The sequence below is a fragment of the Phacochoerus africanus genome, chromosome 10, assembly GCF_016906955.1.
Source record: "Phacochoerus africanus isolate WHEZ1 chromosome 10, ROS_Pafr_v1, whole genome shotgun sequence".
Classification (NCBI taxonomy): domain Eukaryota; kingdom Metazoa; phylum Chordata; class Mammalia; order Artiodactyla; family Suidae; genus Phacochoerus; species Phacochoerus africanus.
This window is the reverse complement of record NC_062553.1, coordinates 104,259,149-104,282,209: the sequence shown is the minus strand read 5'-3', so window position 1 is coordinate 104,282,209 and position 23,061 is coordinate 104,259,149. Positions and strand designations below refer to the sequence as shown.

The 23,061-nt window shown below is 37.9% G+C and overlaps 1 protein-coding gene across 5 annotated transcripts in view; it reads right to left on the bottom strand.

Annotated features, from left to right (window-relative positions):
* PDE5A (phosphodiesterase 5A) overlaps positions 1-23,061 on the bottom strand; it is a 147,356-nt gene that overhangs the window by 110,229 nt on the left and 14,066 nt on the right. For all 5 annotated transcript variants that reach the window (XM_047751695.1, XM_047751699.1, XM_047751698.1 and 2 more), the window contains exons 2-3: positions 16,915-17,497; positions 3,895-3,984 (exon numbers count right to left, since the gene is read on the bottom strand). In XM_047751695.1, the coding sequence (XP_047607651.1) occupies positions 3,895-3,984; positions 16,915-17,497 (673 nt within the window). The remainder of the gene's footprint in view (positions 1-3,894; positions 3,985-16,914; positions 17,498-23,061) is intronic.

Sequence of the window (23,061 nt, the reverse complement as noted above, 5' to 3'; positions counted from 1 at the left end):
TCCTTTTAAAAAAATAAGTTGTCATTTATTGATCACTTCCAGTGTACCAAGAACTATGTTAAATCCTCTACATATACAAATGCTTTTAATCTTCACCACAACCCTATGGGGTAGGTCCTTTTATAACCCCATTTTGCAGATGAGGAAACTGAAGAGTGAAGGGCTTAACCAATTCCATCCTGCTTACTCATTAAGTAAGCAGTGAAAATGGGATTCAAGCCCAGAGCAAGCAATCTTAACAATTACTCCCCAAAGCCTTACTGTGACCCTCCATTTTTATTTCAAAAGCTTTGTGGGAGAAAGAGTACTTTCCTACTGTGTATACACAACAGCAAACATTGCCCTGAGTTTGTTTATGCAGCTCTAAATTTGAAGATAATTCTGAAGTCATACACTGCATCTTCTTAGTGGCTGTGGTTCTGGGTCAGCCAAATTAAGTTTTATACTATAACAGCCATGCTGAGAGTATGTCTGTTCTTCTGTTTCTCTTCATTTCTTTTTTCTGAAGAAATAATTCTCACAGGAAATGATTTCAAACCAGGCAGTGTGAGCGTGGGAGGAGAGTGAGCAAGGGGGAGAGGACACAGAATGGGTAGGGTCGGTAAGATGTTTAAATAGCTGTGTTTGGAAAACGTCCCATCAGTAAAGTTACCAAGACTCCAGTGAAGTTACTGAAGGCTTTTTATCTCATGAAATGCTTCATGTGAATAAACCTTTGTGGAAACCAGCGAAGAGCTCAGCTTTCATATCGAGTCATCACAGGGTAGAGAGAGATGACAGAAGAGGATGTGGCCGCGTGGAGGCAGACATCCCTGAGAACGCTGAGGCACCCAGCTGAAACCTTAGGGAGAGCTCTGGACAACCACAATCTGGGGACCTGTAGCTGAACCCACTTTAATGAGGTCTGTAAGCGAGCAGACAGCCCTAGACCGAGAATGCATTTATTCATTCACATAATCAAATTTACATTATTCCCCACTAGAATAGCTAAACATTTTAAAAACTGACAATACCATGTGTTGCCTAGGATTTGAAGTAATTGGAACTCTCATACATGGCTTGTAAGAATGCATACAGTGCAGCCACTTTGGAAGAGTCTGAAAGTTTCTTCTAAAATTAAACATACACCCACCATATGACCTAGACGTGCCTCTCCTATAGTTACCAAAAAGATATGGAAACATTATGTCCACAAAAAGACCTGAAGGCAAACATCAACTTTGGCTTTTCTCCTAACAGACAAAAACTGGAAACAACTCAAATGTTTTATTTATCAATGGAGGAATGGAAAATCAAAAGGTGGCATATCCACACCATGGAATAATCACTCAGCAGTAAAAGGAACACAGTACCCATACATGCAATAACATCTTGATTATAGTGGTGGTTACATGACGGTACATGCATTTGCCAAATCTTCATCAAATTACACACCTGAAATGGGTGAATTTCATTGTATGTAAATTATACCTCAATACAGCAGGTTGTTTTGTTGTTATTGTTTGTAAATCATCCTCAGTGGTAGTCCTAAAGACAGAAACACACACACCCAGAGGATGCTCTCTAAAAGAAGGGCAGTCCTGGTAACTTTCTTGCACGTTCTCATGTGCTGCCCCAGTCCCCACTGTTCATGCTATTTAGAAAGAGATGTTTAAGCACCACATGACTTGAGCTGAGTCTCTTGACCAGTACAAAGCTGTTTTTGGGGCCATGGTTTTAAAACATACTTACTAACTAAAAGCTAAACATTATCTTTGTACCTGCACACAATCACAGTCTTCGGTTTATAACTAGGGCAGGCAGCTAAAATATAGGCCGTCCAGTCAACTTTAATTTCAGACGAACAAGTTTTTAGTATAACTATGTCCCAAATACTGCCTAATAAACTTTTTATTTGTTACAATAAACTAATAAACTTTTTATTTGCTATATCTGGCAATTCAATTAAGAACACCATCACCATTAGTCCATGCACAGCCTTTTCGATTTTATTTATTCATTCACAATTAGCGAGTTCATTAGTCTCCTGCAGGTATTTTTAGTAACTACCCGTTTTTTGTTTCTTTGTTTGTTTTTTGCTTTTCAGGGCCACACCCGGGTATATGGAGGTTCCCAGGCTAGGGGTCAAATCGGAGCTACAACTGCCAGCCTATGCCACAGCAACACAGGATCTGAGCTGCATCTGTGACCTACACCACAGCTCATGGCAATGCCAGATCCTTAACCCACTGAGTGAGGCCAGGGATTAAACCCTCAACCTCATGGTTCCTAGTCAGATTCATTTCCACTGAGCCACAATGGGAACTCCATGACTACCCTCTTAACCAACCATGTATTACAGAGGCACTGAGGACTTATTTTAGATTACTGAAAAGTTACTGATTTAGGATCCTGTTAATCTAAGTGTGATCTGCAAACCTGGTGCATTGACATCAACTTGTGCTTGTTAGAAAAGAATCTCGAGAGTTCCCATCGTGGCACAGTGGTAATGAACCTGACTAGTATCTATGAGGATGCAGGTTTGATCCCTGGCCCCACTCAGTGTGTTAGGGATCCAGCATTGCTGTGAGCTGTGCTGCAAGCTGCTGTGTAGGTTGCAAATGGGCGACTCTGATCTGGCCCTAAAATTTAAAAAAAAATAATAATCTCACTCATGTCTCACATAGACATACTAAATTCAGAATCTGCATTTTAAGACTCATACGCACATTATTGTTTTAGAAGCACTGATTTAAAAACGTGTTTTAGGAAAATACCCAACGGCATATGCAGGGTAAATTGAAGGGAAATTGGCTTAAAGTACAGAAACCCCTTACAAGAATATTTTGAAAGTTCAGACATTACTTCAAGATCTAAATTACGGTGCAGGCAGCAGGAATGAAAAAAGAGAGATTGAATTGAGAAATACTTATAGAGGAAAAAAAAAACAAAAAACTATGGAACTGGGTGAAGGACTGGATGGAGGTGGGAAAGGGAAGGGGTTGGTAACCAAATATAAATCCAGTGGAAAGATCAAAGGGTTTCTAGTGTCCTTGCAGTGGTTCTCAAGCCCAGCAACACATGATAACCAACTGGGAGCTTTAACTAATGCCTGGGGATTCTGATTTAAGGTGAAACCTGGGCTTTTTTTTTTTTTTTTTTTTTTTCACTCAGGGAAGTGAATTTCAACCATGGCTACACCTAAGATTTATGTGGGGAGTTTTAAAAGTGTATCAGTATCCAGACCCTACCTTGGAGATTCTGATTTAACTGGTAGTATTTTAGAAGTTTCACAGTTGATTGTGATGTGCTGACAGAGTTGAGAACACTCAATTGAAGTATTCAGTTTAAATGATAACTTATTAACTATTTTTCCAAATAAATGTAAAATGAAGAGAGAACTCAATGCTTACACAATAGCCAAACCTTCTACTTAGGTGAGATATAAATAAACCAATTTACTTTCATTTGCTTGTTATAATTTCATAATAAATTTTGCTTAAATTTAGCTACAATTTCCATTTTTTCCAAACCTCCTTTTGAATTAAAAAAAAAAAAATCAGCTGATGACCACTTCAGTTGGATAACCTTTTGTGAAATAAGCTTACTCAGATGCTTAAAATATTAAATAAATTGATTACAACCCCAACCATAATTAAGTACCTTAGAAGAGAGTAAGGTCCTCAAGAGAGAGAGGTAAGGAAATGACAGGTCTAAAATTTATTTCTAGGTCATAGTAATGTCTCTGCAGGCTTCAACCCTATTACTAAAGTCTTAATAAGAAATATAAAGCATAACATCAAAGCACTTCATAGTTAACCTGTCACTATAGCGTTATACGTGTGTAAAGTAAAAATTTTTTTCAAAAAGAAAATGTTTCCAAATGACCTTTTGTAAAATGGAAAACTGGCTTACCTCTTCCCTATGATTCTTAATTGGCATACAAAGGATACTTTGTGTCCGGTAGCCTGTAATTTGGTCAACTTCTGCATTGAACCTTGGATCCTGGTAAGGAAAAAATAAATTGAATTTAGTGACTGACCTGTTTCAAAAATTGATTTGATTTTTCTGATTCATAGGATTAGACAAATCTAACCTTTGACTCACCTTGCTGCTTTAAATGACAGTTTTATCTTTGCAAAAGGCATCAAATCATGTAATTACAAATCATCTTAGGCGAAGATAAATTTAAGGGGTTTTTTTAGAAGCTAGTGTTTATTTTAAAAAAAGACATAAACAAACACTAAGAAATAAAGGAAATTCAAAATATTAACCAGTTTAGATAACCTTACTTAAATTTAGGAAAAAGTGGCAACTCTCCTCCTCTGTAATACAATTTGTCTATTCCCATCTCATTGACTCTTCTGAAAAAGAAAAGAATCTTTGCTCTGAAACTTTTCCTATAAAACTACCACCCTCCAAAATGACCTTTCCAATTCTGACTTTACTTCCCTTGTAATGATTTTTTTATATACGTCCTCAGTATTCTGTATTTCTATCTCAGGTGTTCATAAAAATTAAAATCTTTTTTTTTCTTTTTGTCTTTTTTTTAGGGCTGCATCCACAGCATATGGAGGTTCCCAGGCTAGGGGTCTAATCGGAGCTGTAGCTGCCGGTGCCTAGCCAGAGCCACAGCAACGCCAGATCCCAGCCTTGTCTGCGACCTACACCACAGCTCATTGCAATGCCAGATCCTTAACCCACTGAACAAGGCCAAGGCTCAAACCGCAATTTCATGGTTCCTAGTCAGATTCATTTCCATTGCGCCACGACTGGAACTCCAAAATTAAAATCTTATCTTTATATATACATATATATTCTATCTATCTATCTATCTATCTATCAAGCTGCATGGTCTTCATCAAAGTATAAACAACTTCTTAATCTTCTGAATCTCTTTCCCCTTCTACAAAGTACACCCTGCACATCCAAAATCAAAAGGGGTAAAATTCCAAATGTGGGTTAAATAAAGATACAAGCTATTTCCTTTGAACCAGATTGAGAAGATTAAAGGTAGGCTGTAAACTCTATGAGGGTTTTTGTTTTTGTTTTTGTTTTGGTTCATCACTGTATTACCAAGATTAGCATAAGAACTTAAAGAGATCTGTTAAAAAAATGAAGAAATTCATTAACAAATGGTATCATAGCTATCCAATGAGACCATTTTTAGCTTACTATAGTTTACAGCAAATCTTCTCAGTAGGAGGAAAAACATACTGGAGGCAATGGACAGATCCCAGAATATGAGATATGCTTAGAATGGAAGCAAACATACCAGAACATAAACATTTGAATGAATATTGCTCCCTTCAAAGCAGTAGCCTTGGGAACCTACATGCTCAACCTAATAATAGCTCTAAAAACTCTGCTTCTGGAATTCCCTTCAGAGAATATGGAATAGTCACACTGGAAAAATCCTCATCTTTGAAGGTCATTTCTATTTTTTAATTAGTCTGAAGTCATGCAAAGCCAAAGCTGTGAATGAAGTAAATGATTACATTAGATTCCATCCACCGGGGTCAGAAATGAGGCCAATTTTCCCCCAAGAGGGCCAAACTTGCCATTAAGGACAATTTCAATAGGAAAGTGATAAAATGGTGAAAAATCAATAAAAATATTTTATAAATACTACTGCATTTTTAACTTTTATGCAAACATGCTCAAAATTATATTGAAAGAAAGAGAAAATCTTGGCTGAATGTTTCCAGGGGACAGTTCTTTTGTTGTTGTTGTTGTTGTTGCTATTTCTTGGGCCGCTCCCCCGGCATATGGAGGTTCCCAGGCTAGGGGTCTAATCGGAGCTGTAGCCACCGGCCTACGCCAGAGCCACAGCAACTCGGGATCCGAGCCGCGTCTGCAACCTACACCACAGCTCACGGCAACGCCGGATCGTTAACCCACTGAGCAAGGGCAGGGACCGAACCCGCAACCTCATGGTTCCTAGTCGGATTCGTTAACCACTGTGCCACGACGGGAACTCCCCAGGGGACAGTTCTTAAATAACATACTATACTGCAAAGTATCAAAAGAAAGCCGACAGGATACTGATAGTGGTCAGTTAAAAGAGGTACAATTATGAGTTTAAATAGTGAGTTATTCTAATCAAAATATGAATAGAAATGCATCCTCAGCAACTATTTTACTAATGAATATCTGAATTACAAGTTCAATTTATTAAAAAAAAAGGATTAAACCCAACTATCAAAGCAACAGTTTGACAGACTGAAATTAGCAGGACTCTCACAGATGTTTTTTGTGCATACTAGAAGTTTAAAATAAACAGCAGCTCTGGATTTCACTCTTCATTGAAGGAGGTAGGGGTAATATACACTGCAAAATTATGTGAATTGGCATCTCAAAGAATTTTCCTTTAACAATGTACCCAGTGTTTGTAGCAAATACACAGAGAATGTCCAACCCCTCTAGGTCCAAGAAACACTGAAAGAAAAATGGAGCATTACTATTACTGTAGTTATTTATTTCACTGTTTATAAGAACGTAAGAGTGTAAAAAAAAAAAAACATAAAGTTTAGATACCCATCTGCCATACAAAACAACTAGTACCAGACTTGCCCTCCTGCTGAAAAATATAAGACTAAACAAAATATATGAGTGAATTAAACTACAGAGAGTTGAGAGGGGAATATACAAGATTGTCTTGCAACAACAACAATCTGGCTTTCCCCTCCCTGGCATTTTCCTACTGAGAAGGCAGGTGGTACGAAGTAGAGCAACAGCTGCAAATAGAACTGAATTCAGGGCTTCTTTAGTGCCTGGACTACACAAGCAAAGTACCTGATAAGAGAGGCAATGTTGGTGGTGAGGGTAGGGGTATAAAGAAGGAATGGCAGAAGACTGAGTGGCCAGTCACTTCAGACATGTATTTGGCAAAGCTCTAAGAGAACTAGGAATAGCTACCCATTGAAGACTGAAAGCTGAATGGTGCTACCAATTATGAAAACATTTGAAGACACCAGGGTTCCACTAGTCAGAGGAGACACCTCAGTAAGCACCGCAGGCATTCAGCTGAGACACAGAAAGGCCACTCCTTGGGTGTAAAGATGATACCCTAGATATGGCCAGCATTCCCTAAGACTAAATTTAAAACTAAAGTAGATCCATTCTAACAAATAATGATGCCAAACCTGACAGGACCAAAAAGTATCTTCAGTAACTTTACTGTCTAAAATAGGTCGGGCCTATTTTAAAGGATGCTCTGCAATAAGACATTCACAATGTCCAGCATACAATTAAAAAAAAAAATGTGAAGAAACAGGAAACTGTAATCCATAGTGAAGAGAAAAAGCAGTTAACAGAAAATGACCCCAAGATGATTTAGATGCTGGAGCTAACAAACAAGGACTTCAAAGCAGCTATTATAAATGTATTTAAGAACTTGTGAGAAAATATGGTGATAATGTTCAGATGTTCTTTCTCTGCAAAGAAAGAAAAATTTATTTTTAAAAAAAGCCAAATGGAGGAGTTTCTGCCATGGTACAGTGGGTTAAGAATCCAACTGCAAGAGTTCCCGTTGTGGCTCAGTGGTTAACAAATCCGACTAGGAACCATGAAATTGTGGATTTGATCCCTGGCCTCGCTCAGTGGGTTAAAGATCCAGTGCTGCCATGAGTTGTGGTATAGGTCACAGATGAGGCTCGGATCCCATGTTGCTGTGACTTTGGGATAGGCCGGCAGCTGTAGCTCCAATTAGACCCCTAGCCTGGGAACCTCCATATGCCACAGGTGCGGCTCTAGAAAAAGGCAAAAAGAAGATCAAAAAAAAAAAAAAAGAATCCAACTGCAGCAGCCTGGGTCACTGCAGAGATGCAGGTTCCATCCCCAGCCTGATGCAGAGGGTTTAAGGACCCAGCATTACCCCAGCTGTAGTGTCAGTCTCAGCTGTGGCTTGGATTTAGTAACAGTCCCAGGAACTTCCATACACCACAACTGTAGTGAAAGAAAGAGAGGAAGGAAAAGAAAAGAAAAGGAAAGGAAAGGAAAGGAAGAAAGAGCCAATAGGAAATTCTAAAACTTAAAAGTACAAAGTCTAAAATAAAAAGTTCACTGATGGATATAACAGCAGACTCGAAAAAAAGAAGGGCCAGTGAACCTGAAGACAGATCAACAGAAAATATCTAATCAAAAGGATTGAGAAGAAAAAAAAATGTATAAAAAGTTAACAGAGCCGCAAAGTTAACTTTGAGACAACATCAAGTGGTCTAACATATATACAACTGGAGTATAAAGAGAAGAGAGTGGGACAGAAAAAATATTTAAATACATGACCAAAAATTTCCCAAAGTTAGTGAAAACCTTAAACATATATAGTATGAAAATAATGTATATATCAAGAAACACATAAGATGAAAAATGAAGTTTTGGCAGATTTCTCATAAGAAAAATGAAGAGAAGAAAAAAGTGGGAAAACTTCTCAGGTGTTGAAAGAAAACTATTAACTTAACATTGTCTCTCCAGTGAAAATATCTTTCAAGAATACAGGCAATATAAAGGCATTTTCAGAAAACAAAATCAAAGAACTTGTCATCACCAGATTCGTATTAAAGAAGTGCTAATGGAAGTTCTTCAACCTGAAAGGAAAAATAAGAGAGTCTATAGAAGGGAATAGAGAGCTTGGAACTTGGCTTGAGAACATGTACAGACATATAAAGAATAAGGAAATCTGGTTTTTCATTTTAGAGGAGTAAACACCTACTGAGAAGGGAAGAAGAAAACAAAATATACCTTGAGGTGTTAGATTGAAATTAGCCGTAAGAATTCACTCTTCATAATATAGTGAGTAGTTAGATATAGAAGTAAGTAAAATATAGGTGTATATCTGTCTGTGTACACATATTTTTTTCCCCTAGCTCTGTCTGCTGGCAAACTAGCAGCAATAAGTACACCTGAGTGCTCAGGTCCTGTTTTCTAAATACCATCCCCTCCACTGAAAGGAACCAAAGCTCCTTGGGAAAAAGAACATCTCTAGCGCTAGAGCAGAGAAAGTATAAGACGAGCCTGGAACATCTTGCTAAGCAGTAAAAACTTTCAGCTCCCCCCAAAAGCAAGATGTGGTACACATATACAATGGAATACTACTTAGCCATTAAAAGAATGAAATAATAGCATTCGCAGCAACATGGATGCAACTAGAGATTCGCATACTAACTGAAGTAAGTCAGAAAGAGAACAACAAATACCATATGATATCACTTACATGTGGAATCTAAAATATGGAACAAATGAACCTACCTACAAAACAGAAACAGACTCACAGACATAAAGAACAGACTTGTGGTTGCCGGGGGCAGAGGTAGGGTGGGATGGACTCACTTTGGGGTTAGTAGATGCAAACTATTACATTTAGAATGGCTAAGCAATGAGGTCCTACTGTATAGCACAGGGAACTATATCCAGAATCTTGGCATAGATCATGATGGAAGGTAATATAAGAAAGGGAATGTATATATATGCATGACTAGGGTCACTTTGCTGTACAGAAGAAATTGGCACAGCATTATAAATCAACAATATTTTAATTAAAAAAAAAAAAAAAGAGTTCGTGGCTCAGCAGTTAACAAACCCAACTAACATCCATGAGGACGCGAGTTCAATCTCTGGCCTCTCTCAGTGGGTTAAGGATCCAGCATTGCTGTGAGCTGTGGTGTAGACTGCAGATGTGGCCCAGATCCTGTGTTGCTGTGGCTCTGGTGTAGGCTGGCAGCTGCAGCTCCAACTGGACCCCTAGCCTGGGAACCTCCATATGCGGCAGGTATGGCCCTAAAAAGACCAAAAAAAAAAGAAGAAAAGAAAAGAAAATGCCAAAAGTGATCTGGGCATATCAAAAAGACACAGGATGGAGTTCCCTTATGGCAAGTGTTAAGGATCCAGTGTTACTGCTGCAGCAGTTCAGGTAACTGCAGTGGCATTGGTTCAATCCCTGGCCCAGGAAGTTCTGCATGCTGAAGGCAGAGCCAAGAAAACAAAACCAAAAACACACAGTAGCCTATAAATCTGATATAACTTGAGAATCTGAATAAAGATAATAACAGAGCATAACTCATTAAACAAAATAAAAATCCATGAGTCCATAATGATAGAAAATGAATGAATTAATTAAAAGAAGGCACAGCTCCTCTTTACATTAGAATAGCAACAAATATAAATAGAAGGTATTATGAAGTTGGAAAAGCAGTGAATGCCAAAACTGGTAAATGTACCTTGATGAGGAATAGAATATTTACACAACATCGAAACATCTCTCTTTAATATACCTGTTAATTACAATGGGAAAAATCTAGTGGACACCACTTTAATCCAGTTTCCAAATTTAACATCATCAATATTTGGGTAAAGTAACATCAGCTGCTACCTGAGAACATATGCTAAGAAGGTGTGTGGTATAATAAATAATATATTTGGTCTGGTACAGAGCTCTTCAACCCCTTGGAATTTCCTGAGCAATAGGAGAGTCTTTTTACATTCAAAACCACCAGACCTGAGTTCATGCTAAAGAGAAGACTCAATGGGGGGAGAGGCCTTCAGAGAGCTTCAGGATTGGGGCTGGCTGCCAGGAAAGCCAGTGATTAAAGGATTAGAATTTTCATGGAGTTCTGGTTGTAGTGTAGTGCCGCGGGTTAAGAATTCAACTAGTTTTTTTTTTTTTAAACTGGGTGTGCATTTGTTTAAATAAACAAACCCATCAGTCCCTAAGTATCCATGAGGATGAGGGTTTGATCCCTGTCCTGAGTAGGTTAAGGATCCAGCATTGCCATGAACTGTGGCTTGGGTGGAAGATGCAGCTCGGATCTGGCATTGCTGTGCTGTAGGCAGGTAGCTACAGCTCCAATTAGACCCCTAGCCTGGGAACTTTCATATACCTCAGATGCAGCCCTAAAAAAAAAAAAAAAAAGAATTTTCAGCCCACCACTGACCTCTGGATAGGAGAGAGCATCAATCATGCCCACATAAGGAAAAGATCAACCAGGTTGGAAGGAACTTGTCTGTTGGTGATGACATCTGTGTGGACATCTGTATGCACATCTGTGTGCACCAGCCCCCTGGAGAGGGCATAGAAGCTTTGTGTCCCCCACCTCTGACTCTCTGCCCTATGCATGCCTTCCATTTGGCTATTTCTGAATTGTATCCTTTATAATAAAACTGCAGTTTAAAGTATAGTGCATTCCTGTATTCTGAGCAGGGAATGCATTCTAGCAAATTATTAAACCTGAGCAGGGAGCCCCTGAATCTGCAGTCAGTTGGAGATAAGTGTGGCCAGGCTGGGGATCCTATTTATGGCTGGCATCTGAATGGGGTCAATACTGTGGGGTCTGCACTAATTCCAGGTAGCTAGTATCAGAACTGAGTTGGATTGTAGGGCACCTCAGCTGGTGCGGAAGTGAAGAGTTGATTGTTGTTTATAAAACCAAACAAGGTCTCAAGATCAACATTCGTGGTATTCCTGCCAAAAGTGCCTAACTTGAATCTATTCAAGAAAACCATTCTGCAAGATCAGTGGCCTGTATTCTTCCAAAATATATGTAAAAAAAGATAAGGAAACACTGAGAAACTATTCCAGATTTAATGGAGATGAAAGAGATAAGGCAAGTATGTGCAATATATAACCCTAAATTAGAGCCTTGATCAGAGGGAAAAAATAACTACAAAGGACATTTATGGAACACCTGACCAAATTTGACAATAGAGTGTCATATAATAGTATTATGTTGTATGTCCACATTTTGATTCATGTATCACAATTGTGTATGAGAATATTCTTATTAGAAAATATATACTGAAATATTTAGTAAAACTGTCTCCAAGTGGTTCAGAAAAATAGGCATTTATTACTTAGATGCATTATATATAGAAAAATAAAAAGCAAATGGGGGCGTTTCCACTGGGGGAGTTCCCAAATGAGGGAAATCTGTGGCATCTCTGCAGTGCCAGAATGCAGGTTCAATCCCCAGCCCAAGATAGTGGGTTAAATGATCTGGCATCGCAGCAGCTGTGGCAAAGGTTGCTACTGCAGCTTGAACCTGATCCCTGGTCCGGGAACTTCACATTCCATGTGATGGCCAAAAAAGAAAAATAAAATCATAATAAAGCAAATGGGGCAAAATATAAATAATTGGGGAATCTGGGTAGAGGGTACACAGAAGTTTCTGATACTAGTCTTGGAACTTTTCTAAAGTTTGAAATACTATAAAAATAGAAACAATAGAAAACAAAAAAGGAAATAACATGTTGGACTTGCCAAACCATATGCTGGTTTTATTCCACAAGTGGAATTACATAAAGATTACTCGAACATGAAATAAAGATAGAGCAGTTCCAAAATTGTGTTCCCTAGAGCACAATTACACCATGACAAATTTATCAGATTTATCAAAATTAAAACAGTTGCTACTGTTTTTCCTTTCCTCTGAAATTCATTTTGGAAATAATTTTATTCAACAGAAATTCACTTGCATAGAAAGTGAGACCTGTAGGGTGAGAGATCATGAAGATTTACTTACCTGGAAAAAGATAAAAAAGGAAAGAATGGAGTGGGAATGGGAGGACTCACAGTTCTGTGATGAAAGCCACATGAGTGGCAATGTGACCCTTCCCTAAGACTCTCAGTGCTTTCACCACTGAGGCCCAGATTCAATCCCTTGTCTGGGAACTATGATCCTACATCAAGCTGCTGCACACCAGAGCCAAAAACAAAAACTAAGACCATCCACGTCTTCTCCCTAGAAATCATGGTATACATGCATGGAGAGGCTGTCTCATGGAAATAGGAGAAGAGGCCAAGTTTTGCATTTTGTTGACTTAAGAAAAAGAGGGTTGTTTAGACAATATAAATTCTTTGACATAGGAAATCTTTTAAGGAAGATTAAGTCTTCCAACAGACATGGAACCAGGGGTTCCAGGCAAGCTGTGATGGTTAATTTTATGGTTAATCCCTTGACTAGGCTAAGGGGTACCTACATAGATAGATGATAAAACAATAATTATGAGTGTGTCTGTGAGGATGTCACCAGAAAAGATGAACATCTGAATCAGTAAATGAATAAAGAAGATTTTTAGCAATGCCAGTGGGCATCATCCAATCCCTTGAGTATCTGAATAGAAGGACAAATTTGCTCTCTGCTTAAGTGAAGACATCCATCTTCTCCTGCAGCTCCCTGTCATCTATCAGAGCTCCCAGTTCTGCAGCTTTGGGACTCAGACCCAGACCAGAGTTATACTCCTGCCTCCCTGATTCTTAGGTCTTCAGACTCTGAATTACACCACCAACTTTACTGGTTCTCCAGCTTGCAGATGTAGCCAGATCATGGAACTTCTAGGCCTTCATATCCAAGAAAGCTAATTCCTTTAATAAATCTCTTCTTATTTATCTACATATGTCCTACTAGTTCTGCTTCTCAGAACACAGATTAATATACAATCCAGTCTAGATACTGGATGACATTTAGTTTTCATATGTAAGGAAAATGACAAACACATTTATATCAGTTGCTCTGATTATTAGTAGTATCTTATTAATACATGTGTGCAACATTCAAGAAAGTTGCATGAATAATAGCCTGATGAGGGAGATGACGTGTGATTAAACATAGGTATTCGTGGTCTGAGTTCACTGGTCTAGGTTGTGGATCTTGTCTTATAAATGTATGAATGTGATATTTTATTAGGAATAAAATAGTTGAATTCCTGAATTTATATCATTCTGTTACCAAGTTTTTTAAAAGTGAATCAAATGTTCACCATTTCTTACAATTAATTTATCTAGGAGACTTTTTTTTTTTTTAACTTAGCTTCAGTCTGAGCACTGATTTACTTCATGGAGACCTCTTGGTTTATCCACTGCTACAGAACAACTTTTAAGTGTTCTGTGGTCACATAAGCTGAAGAAATACTACTATACAGTGTCATTTTTATAGATACATATTTAAAGAAGGAGGACTTCGAAAACATAGAATGTATTTTCATATTCTCTTTTTACAAAAGGCTTTGAGACACCATTTTGATTATTCAGATTTATAGGTGGGCTGAGTAATGAATTACCCAGTAACCAGCTGACTTCCACTGTTAATACCAATGTAAAGTATATCTCAGATCAACCTCACAACTTCTAATGAAATTCTTGGGACAGGAATAACTTCTGCAAGGCCCCTATAAACACAGATCAAGGGCATCAAGGGTGAAGCAGCAACACGAGGAATCCACAGGCTAAGAGGCTTCAGCCTGGGGGCACTGCAAATCAAGGACACTCGGCCTATTTCAGATAGCAGTACAGGAATTAAATCATTACTAACTGTAAAACAAAAACTACATCATCAAAACTCAAAAGATGGTAAACAGACTAAATAAAATGCATGTAAGTGAAGAAATTCTCAGGGCTGGAGAAACATAGGACCCTGAAGATAAACAAAGCTTTCTCAACAAAGCTGACATGTATTTATGGTCCTACTCTACTTGCGACTATAGTGCCAATGAAAAGCGGAAACCCAGCTGTCATCTAAGACAGGAAGGGAATTCTGCAAATTTGGCAGCAATCCTTCAGCTTCAGCTGTGTCCTTAATACCTGTCTTGGACTCGGCTACGGTGTGACATTACTACAGAGCTCAGAGAGGTCATGGAGAAGGCTCTAGAAAGAATCAAAATTGAAAAAAAACAAAAAACAAAAAACAAAAAAAACTGCTGTATACAATGGATTCTGAAAAATATCTCAGGATTTAACATATATGAACTGTACAGCTGAACGTACACCTCTCCCCAGATCCTTGCCCTCAGTATTCTTCACCAGTTAGCATTATTTATTTACCCAACTTCAAAATCTGAGTCATCAATACCTCTTTCCTCATTTCCATCTATTAGCTGCCAAGACTTGTAGATTTAACTTCATCCACAATCCACTCCCTCATTTTGATCTTTAAAATCAGGTTCAGGGAGTTCCCGTCGTGGTGCAGTGGTTAACAAATCCGACTAGGAGCCATGAGGTTGTGGGTTCAATCCCTGGCCTTGCTCAGTGGGTTAAGGATCTGGCGTTGCCATGAGCTGTGGTGTAGGTTGCAGACACAGCTCGGATCCCTCATTGCTGTGGCTCTGGCATAGGCTGGAGGCTACAGCTCCGATTCAACCCCTAGCCTGGGAATCTCCATAGGCCATGGGTGCGGATCCAAAAATAAAAATAAAATACAAATAAAATCAGGTTCAGGTCCTTACTTGTTCAGACTATTAAAATAACCTAGCCTCCCAGTTTTTTACCTCTAATTCGTTTTACCTCTAATTCATTTTATGAGCACCATAAAATTCCTCTTTCTAAAGCACAGTCTGAATCATGCCAATCCTCCTTCCAAACCCTCTTCAATTATTCCTCATGGTTCTGAATCACATACATATTCCTCAGCCCAGCATTCAAGGCCCCCGTAATCTCCAGTAGCTCCTCACTGTCTATACCGACTATTATACACCCATTTCCTTCCATCTAAGCACCACATAGTCCCATTTCCTGTCTCTTCCTCAAACTTCTCTTGACACCTGGATCTTAGCAGGCACACAACTCAATCTCCTCAAATCTTATGCATTTTCCAGGGTCCATACCAAGCACTGCTTTCTCAAAGGAACCTCTCTTCATCTCCCCAGTTAGATGTGATCTCCTACTTTCCTGAATGTAACACATTTTCCTCAGCATCTATAATGACCTGCCTTCTATTCTACTTATTTGTCTTATCCACTATTATTTTCTCTGAGTTAATATTTATTAAGACTTATCTATGCAACAGGCAATGTATTAGGCATTGGAATACAGGGGTAAATAAAATAGCCTTGATTCCTCAAATTAAACAGAAAAACTTCAAGCTGGTGTAACCCTGGAGCCTTTACAGTGTACCACATGATAGGCAACTGGAACAAGTATTTTCTCAAGGTGCTAGAACATACTTCATAAATGTATCAGTGTCATTCAATTAAGATTCTTTATTTAAAACCTCTATTATTAAAAGAATCACTTTAAAGAGGAAATTTGAAGAATCACTTAATCTTTAAGTCTATACCTAAAGACCTGTTCATAACCAAAGCAAAAGTACAAGAAATATCAAGTCTTTCCACTGAAATATTTTAGGGCAAAAATTTTCAAATTTTAAAGCTATCTATAATTTATTTGTTTAACAAACAAATGAAACAAAGCATGGAAAGAAAGAAAATCAGACTTTGGTGTTAATGGAACTTCAAATGAATGAAAAGATTAATTGAATGAATTTATGGGTTTGCTTTTCTGACAGGTTTTGGATCTATGGGCTTTTTTTTTTTTTTTTTTTTTGGCTGCACCCAGGGCATGTGAAAGTTCCCAGGCCAGGGATTGAACTCATGCCAGAGCAGTGACCTGAGTCACAGCAGTGACAATGCCAGATGCTTAACCCACTGAGTCACCAGGTAACTCCCAGACCTATCATTTTAGGATCTCAGTAAAATCTCCAGAAGGAGATAACACAGATAGGGATATGTATAGTGATCAGGTAAAAAGATGAAAGGATATAATTGTGAGATGAACTATGTTCAAATACCATTAAGAAGAAATATAAGATTTCTCAGGTCCCTATCCTGGACTCAGCCACCAGTGAAGGAACTTTGATAGCTAAAAGATGAGAGGAACTCTCTTGCGGTGCAGCAGGTTAAAGATCTAGAGTTGTCACTGGAGCAACTGGAGCATCTTGTGTGGCTGCTGTGGCGTGGGTCTGATCCCTGGCCCCGGAACTTTCACAGGCTGCAGGTGCAAAAAAAAAAAAAAAAAGATGGGGAAGTTCTTACCATACATTCCCATTTTATTTATAAGTATGTAAATTATTACAACTCAATTTCAAATGTCCCCATGATTCACGGTCATGTCCAATGCCCCACCCATGTTCCACTCCCCACCCATCTCTGTCCAAACAGTTCCTTATTTACCTCATATGCATCTTTGATGTTCAAGGGTTCACCGAGAGCTGCCACATGTCCCACGATGCCTTTGTTCCACTCTAAGCGGATACAGTTATTTGAAGCCTCTTCCAGTGTTGAACCTTCTGCAACATCAAAGAGGCGGCTGATGAGAAACTTGTCATTGGAGCTGTCTTCACAGACGAGGAACAGGGAATAGCGGTCAGCAGAGATGAGTCCATGGATGTGCAAGAAAATTTTGTGACATAAGGCTGTGACATCCAAGTGACTAGAAATATCTTTCACTAATTCCAAGAGTCTCGAGCACTGGTCCCCTTCATCATTATCAAACCTTGGGGGGGTTAGAGGCATCTGTTCCTTCTTTTCTGAGTCAGAGAGGAAGCTCACAGTTCCCTCAGAATCCTTGACAACGATGGGTCTAAGAGGCCGATCAAATTCGGAGGCAGAGATTTTCCTGGTTGGTGTTCCAGGGACACTGCTATCTGCACGGGGACTCTGCTGTGAGGGGCAGGAGCAAAATTCTGTGTGGCCTCTGATGCCCTCCTTGCACAAAGTGTGAACTCTCTCAGCAAACCATGCATTGACCATTTCTCTGCAGACGAGAACATGTAGACACATTAAATATTTAAGAAGGAAAAGTACTACTCCTGAAAGCTTCTAAAAAGCCTCTCATGGTAAACTGATGAGATAATAATTTGAATTGTATAGAAAATAAAAACAACATGGTTTATTTAAAACAGTTTTAATTTGAAAAACTGTAGAGGACAACTGCTTCACTGAACACTGTAATATAAACATCTGACGCTTACATACACATATATTCAGGTACCTGATTTATCAAGTGTCAAGGCTGTGCCTCTCAAAATCAGTTTGTAAAAGACACTAAATTTGACAATACCCTTAGGGAAACATAAATATGGAAATTAATCAGCTATTTAAAACACACAACTTGGACTGAAGTTAAATATTTAGAAAAAATTTTTAATGTATCTAAATTTGGCTAGCTTCGGAGTTCTCCTGTTGCAGCGCAGGGGAAACGAATCTAATTAGTATCCATGAGGATGAGGGTTCAATCCCTGACCCTAGTTCAGTGGGTCAAGGATCCAGCATTGCTGTGAGCTGTGGTATATGTCAAAGACATGGCTCGGATCCCACACTGCTGTGGCTGTGGCATAGACCAGCAGCGGCAACTCCAATTCAACCCCTAGCTTGGGAACTTCCATATGCTGCAGGTGTGACCTTAAAAAGCAAAAAAATAAAATAAAGTTGGCTGGCTAAAATGCTTAATATCAGATAGTTTTATCTATACTGTTAGATTTAGAAAGGGAAAAGGAAAACAACAATTTCATCTGTTACTCTAGCAGAAAGATTGTAGACTTCCATTAATATCATTCTAAAAATGCTTGTTTAAATAATGGTAAAAAAATGACCTCTTCTCCTAGATTATCCACTCCTTATAGAAAGGAGGAAAACAAAAAAGCACTCAATAACTTTTAAAATTCAGTCCAGGAAAACTGAATTTATGTTGTTAATGTGCAATCCCATGAAGAAAACTATCTGAGATAAAGTCTTCACGGTAGGTGATTTTTTTTTTAAACAAATATATTACATCATACACATCTAAATGATTGCTGTTCAATTCAAATTATTCCTCTTGGGAAATTGTAATCTTCTGTCAACTGATGGTGCCATTACTTTAGACATTTTTGGAACTCTTCTTTTGAAACTAACTTTAAAAAAATTCATAAGCCATATAAAAATATTAGTTTTCTCTAAAAGTTAGATCTTGTTTTTCAATGAGCCACCCTCTGAAAACAAGCAAATAAAACCACAAAAGACCTACAGTTATAGTTAACTTTATATCTTAGGCATTAGACTTGACTTTTTCCAAAACTCTAATGTACTTTCAAAAGATAAAAACTTGTTATCACTGAACCTATTTAAAAGAATTGGCCTATAAAAAGCAATGCAATCTCCACTCTCCAATGACACTGATTATTTTCACCAAACAGCTAGGATAAAAAAGTCTGACAATGCACAGACACTCTCCAATTCTTTTGGCTATAGTAAAAATTGATGTCACCTCTTCAGAGGGTAAGTAGGCAATATCTAACAAGTTTTAAAATGCATTTATCCTTTGTCCCAGAGATTTTACACACGTGGCAAAAGAAGTACCATGGTATTTATTTACTGTGGTGTTGTCTGTTACACAGCAAAGATAAAAAGTAACCTAATGCCACCAACAGAAGAGTGGCAAAACACATCATGGTGAATTTATAAATGCAATACTGGGCAGACATTTAAAAATGGTCATGGATACTGATAAGAAGAACTGCCATGATTTATTAAGTGAAAAACAGACCCAGAAAGGGAAAAGAAGAGTTCGCCTTTTTTCTGACTCTCTATACTCTTTCACTTATGGAATGTTTCATTCATTATTTAATTTTGAACAATCTCTTTTTTGGTAAACCTATATTACCCTGAAATGATACCAATCTAAAATGAAATGTGTCAAAAAAAAAAAAGATAACAGAGGTATTATCAGTATTACTTCACAATTCCAATTGTTAGAGCTATAAATGTGAAAGCTCTCTCTAAAAGCAATGTAGTGAGCATACTGTATAGATCTCCAGTGTATACCTATAGCACAGAGTTTTTAAAAGTATAGTTATCCTAATGTTTTATAACTGCATGTCATGGCTTCTGACAAAATTTCCAGTGATGAGGACATATGTTGATATCAAAATAGTGTTGTATCTCAAAAACTTTGATAGAAATGAGGGGGACATATTTTGAGAAATGCTTACATAACCTCAAAAATCTCAACTAGCAATGCCAAAGACACTGATGTCAGATATGCAAGTGAATCTGTCAAAAATATACAGGAAGCACTTGAATACTTTGTAAAATGTGAGGAAAAAAGCAATATGTTTAAATTAACATATCTTATGTGACTTAAAAATATGTAAGTGTAACTTAAATTGTCAAATCAATATAAAAATAGGCATTTTAACTATTTCACTTAGAAATCTGAAATGTAGCCTCAACTTAATCTTCTCGTTAGAAAATGATGGTCAACTTTTTTATTTTTTAATCAAACCACCCGCTTGACAACTCTATGTGACCATCTAAACAGACACCTTAAAATGGTGACATCAGAATTCCTAATACTCCACTCATGGTCTTGCTCCAACCTCACTCCCTGTCAGTTTTCTTCGTGCTAATAAATACCACCACCACCTCCCCAGTTACTCAACCACACATCTAGGAATAGCCATAAATTTCTGTTCCCTTCAACTCTCGTATCCAATCCTGTCAACTTGACTTCTAAAACCCTATATCCCAGTATGTCCTGTAGCACCTCCCTGGTCCAAGCCCCACCGTCTCTCACCTTGGACCGTGGCCACAGCCCCTTGACTGGCCTCTCTGATATTACACTAGCCTCCCTTCAAGCCATTCAGCAGCTTGAGTAATCTCTAAACAAAGTAAACTTCAACATCTTAACTACCCTACTTGGCTTTTCACTGAATGGGGAATAAAATACAAATTCTTCCAATTCCCCATCAGTTCCTCTCGTGCATGCTGGCCTCCTCGTGCTCCTCAAGCACATCACACTCTGACTGGCCCCAGTCTGGAAGGGGCTCCTCACCTGCACCTGGCTGATCACAGCTCCCTCATCCCCTGGGTAGACAGGTTTTCCCTGATGACTCCACCTCAAGTGGCCCTGACATATTATATTCTCCCCCGATACTATCTGAATTCTCACTATCGCCTGTTGTTCTTATTTATTAATCTGTTGGCTTAACTGTCTTCTCCGAGTAGATGTAAATCTATACTTGTCTGTCTTGTTCATGACTGCATTCCTGCACTTAGAAAATGCCCATCACATACTATGTCCTCGATAAATATTTGAGTGAAGTAAATGAATAAATGAAGGCTCTGAAATTAACTGCATTGAAAGGGACCACAGTCTTATGAATATCTGAATGCTGGTATAGTTGTTACAGAAAACTGACACTTTGTTTTAACTATTAATGTTCATCATCCCTTGGATGTAAGACTCACAACCGACCATGGCTAATTTACCCTCAGATTATTTTATAGGGCCTACTATATGTCTTAAATGGAGCCAGTGCCCCAAAATTCTTTGTCATGTGTTCTATATTACTATACTTAATTGTTTCAAAAGCGTCTTATTTCAAAATATTTTCCTTGAGAAATGAGCTCGGTATTAAATGACAGAGAAAGGAGATCTAGGGAGTTCTCTTGCAGCACAGTGAGTTAAGGACCCAGTGTTGTCACTGCAGTGGTTTGGGTTTGATCCTGGCATGTGGACACAGCCAAAAAAAAAAAAAAGTAGATCTAGTATATTCAGTCACTCGATTAATAATTTTTATGAACCAGCAGTCATGGGAGGAAGGGTTTTCTCATGACCACATTATTGATTATCTGAGTTCCCTGTAGATATGTGCCTGCAAGGAAAAACACATTATCATAACATCAAAACAATCACTTATAAACCAACCACAAATAAAATTAAATCATCTCTCACACCTCTCACTCTTCAGGCATCCATTGACATTTTGCAGTGTGTGACCTATGTGGCTATATGAAGTGGGCCTTCCTTGTTAAGACTAATATCATCTCCTGTTGGTTGTTTCTTCATATTTTAGTCTCTGCAAATACAAATCACCTGCAGAGTGAAATTTAAATTCTTATGTAAGATATAGAAATTCTAGAAGTAGACAAAAGTGATATTGGAGAGCCATTCTAATATTGCATTAAGCCATTGATAATTAAAGGTAATACCCAATGAAAGTTCAGCTAACAACTGAAAAAAGAATCAATAAGGATAATCACATAATACCTGCAAAGAGAATTCTAACTATATTATAGATTAAGAAAGGCTGTTGGAAAAACTGAAGAAGTCTTCAAATACTAATTCAAAAACTATTTTTGGGAAAAAAAAAAGATTCTCTTTATGATCCTGCTGCAAAAGTCAAATAGGAAGTAAAGATATTTATGGTAAAGTCTCGCCAGAAAATTGTTTATTCTACAAATTAGCTTGGAGTTTTCACTGTAATCTAAATTGTATTAAAATCTAAAATAAGATAAATTTACTTTCATAATCTGTGGTTCCATTTTTTAAGATCAAGTTTCAATCAAAATGTTCCCTGATATTTTTCTATTTTAATTGGATTCACTTTTAAATACTTTTTGTTCCTAGAATGAATTAGTCTCATGAAGATCCTTGGGTGCCTCAGGTGCTATGCTGGGCACCAAGGATACAGGAATGAGCAAGCCCAGACCTCTCCTCCCCAAACTGAAGCTTACACTGTGTCCTGAAGTTATGTCGTACATAACTGCATACAAATGAATAAAGATGAGCATGTCAAAGATGAGGATAAATATACCAGATGGGATTCAAGAAAACTGGTCGGTGGCTCTGACCAGGCAAATCACTTCTATGGCCCAGGATAGGATCTCTATTTTCCCTTCTTCCCCTTCCTTGATTCTATGAGCTTTTAAAAAGTATTTACACCAGTGATACTGGAATAAAAAATAAAAAGCACCATTTTATTTAAACCTTGTGATGCAGGAATTAACAATCCTACTTTCTAAATTATGAAGCTAAATTAGATGGCTGAACCAAACATATTCTGCTAGTTGAAGCAAAAGCAGGAATCAAATCCAGGTCTCCTATTCCAAGTTTTACATCCTATAAGAATAAAAAAGTTCCCAGAACAACAATGCCTGTCATGAAGAAGACACTTCATAACTTCTAGCTGCATCTGAAAATCAAAAATCAAATCTAAACATACAAGGCATTGAGAGGATAAAAATCACTTATAATAACACATTCTCTAACTTAATTCTTTTCATTCAGATCATAAAAGGATGGCACACCAAACCACTGAGGTAAAAACACTGCCTCAAGGGACTCAGAGAACAAAGCTTCTTAAGGATAGATAAGCACCTTGAAAAAAAAAAAATCTGACTGAATCCCAAGTCTATGTTTCTCCGAAAACAGGTCATGGTTTATAAACCTAAAACGATGCACTGAAAAGAATGTATAAGTGAGTTCAAGAGAAGGATAATCCTTAGGGCTGCTAGATTTAGCAAATAAAAATACAGAATATTCAGTTAAAATTGAGC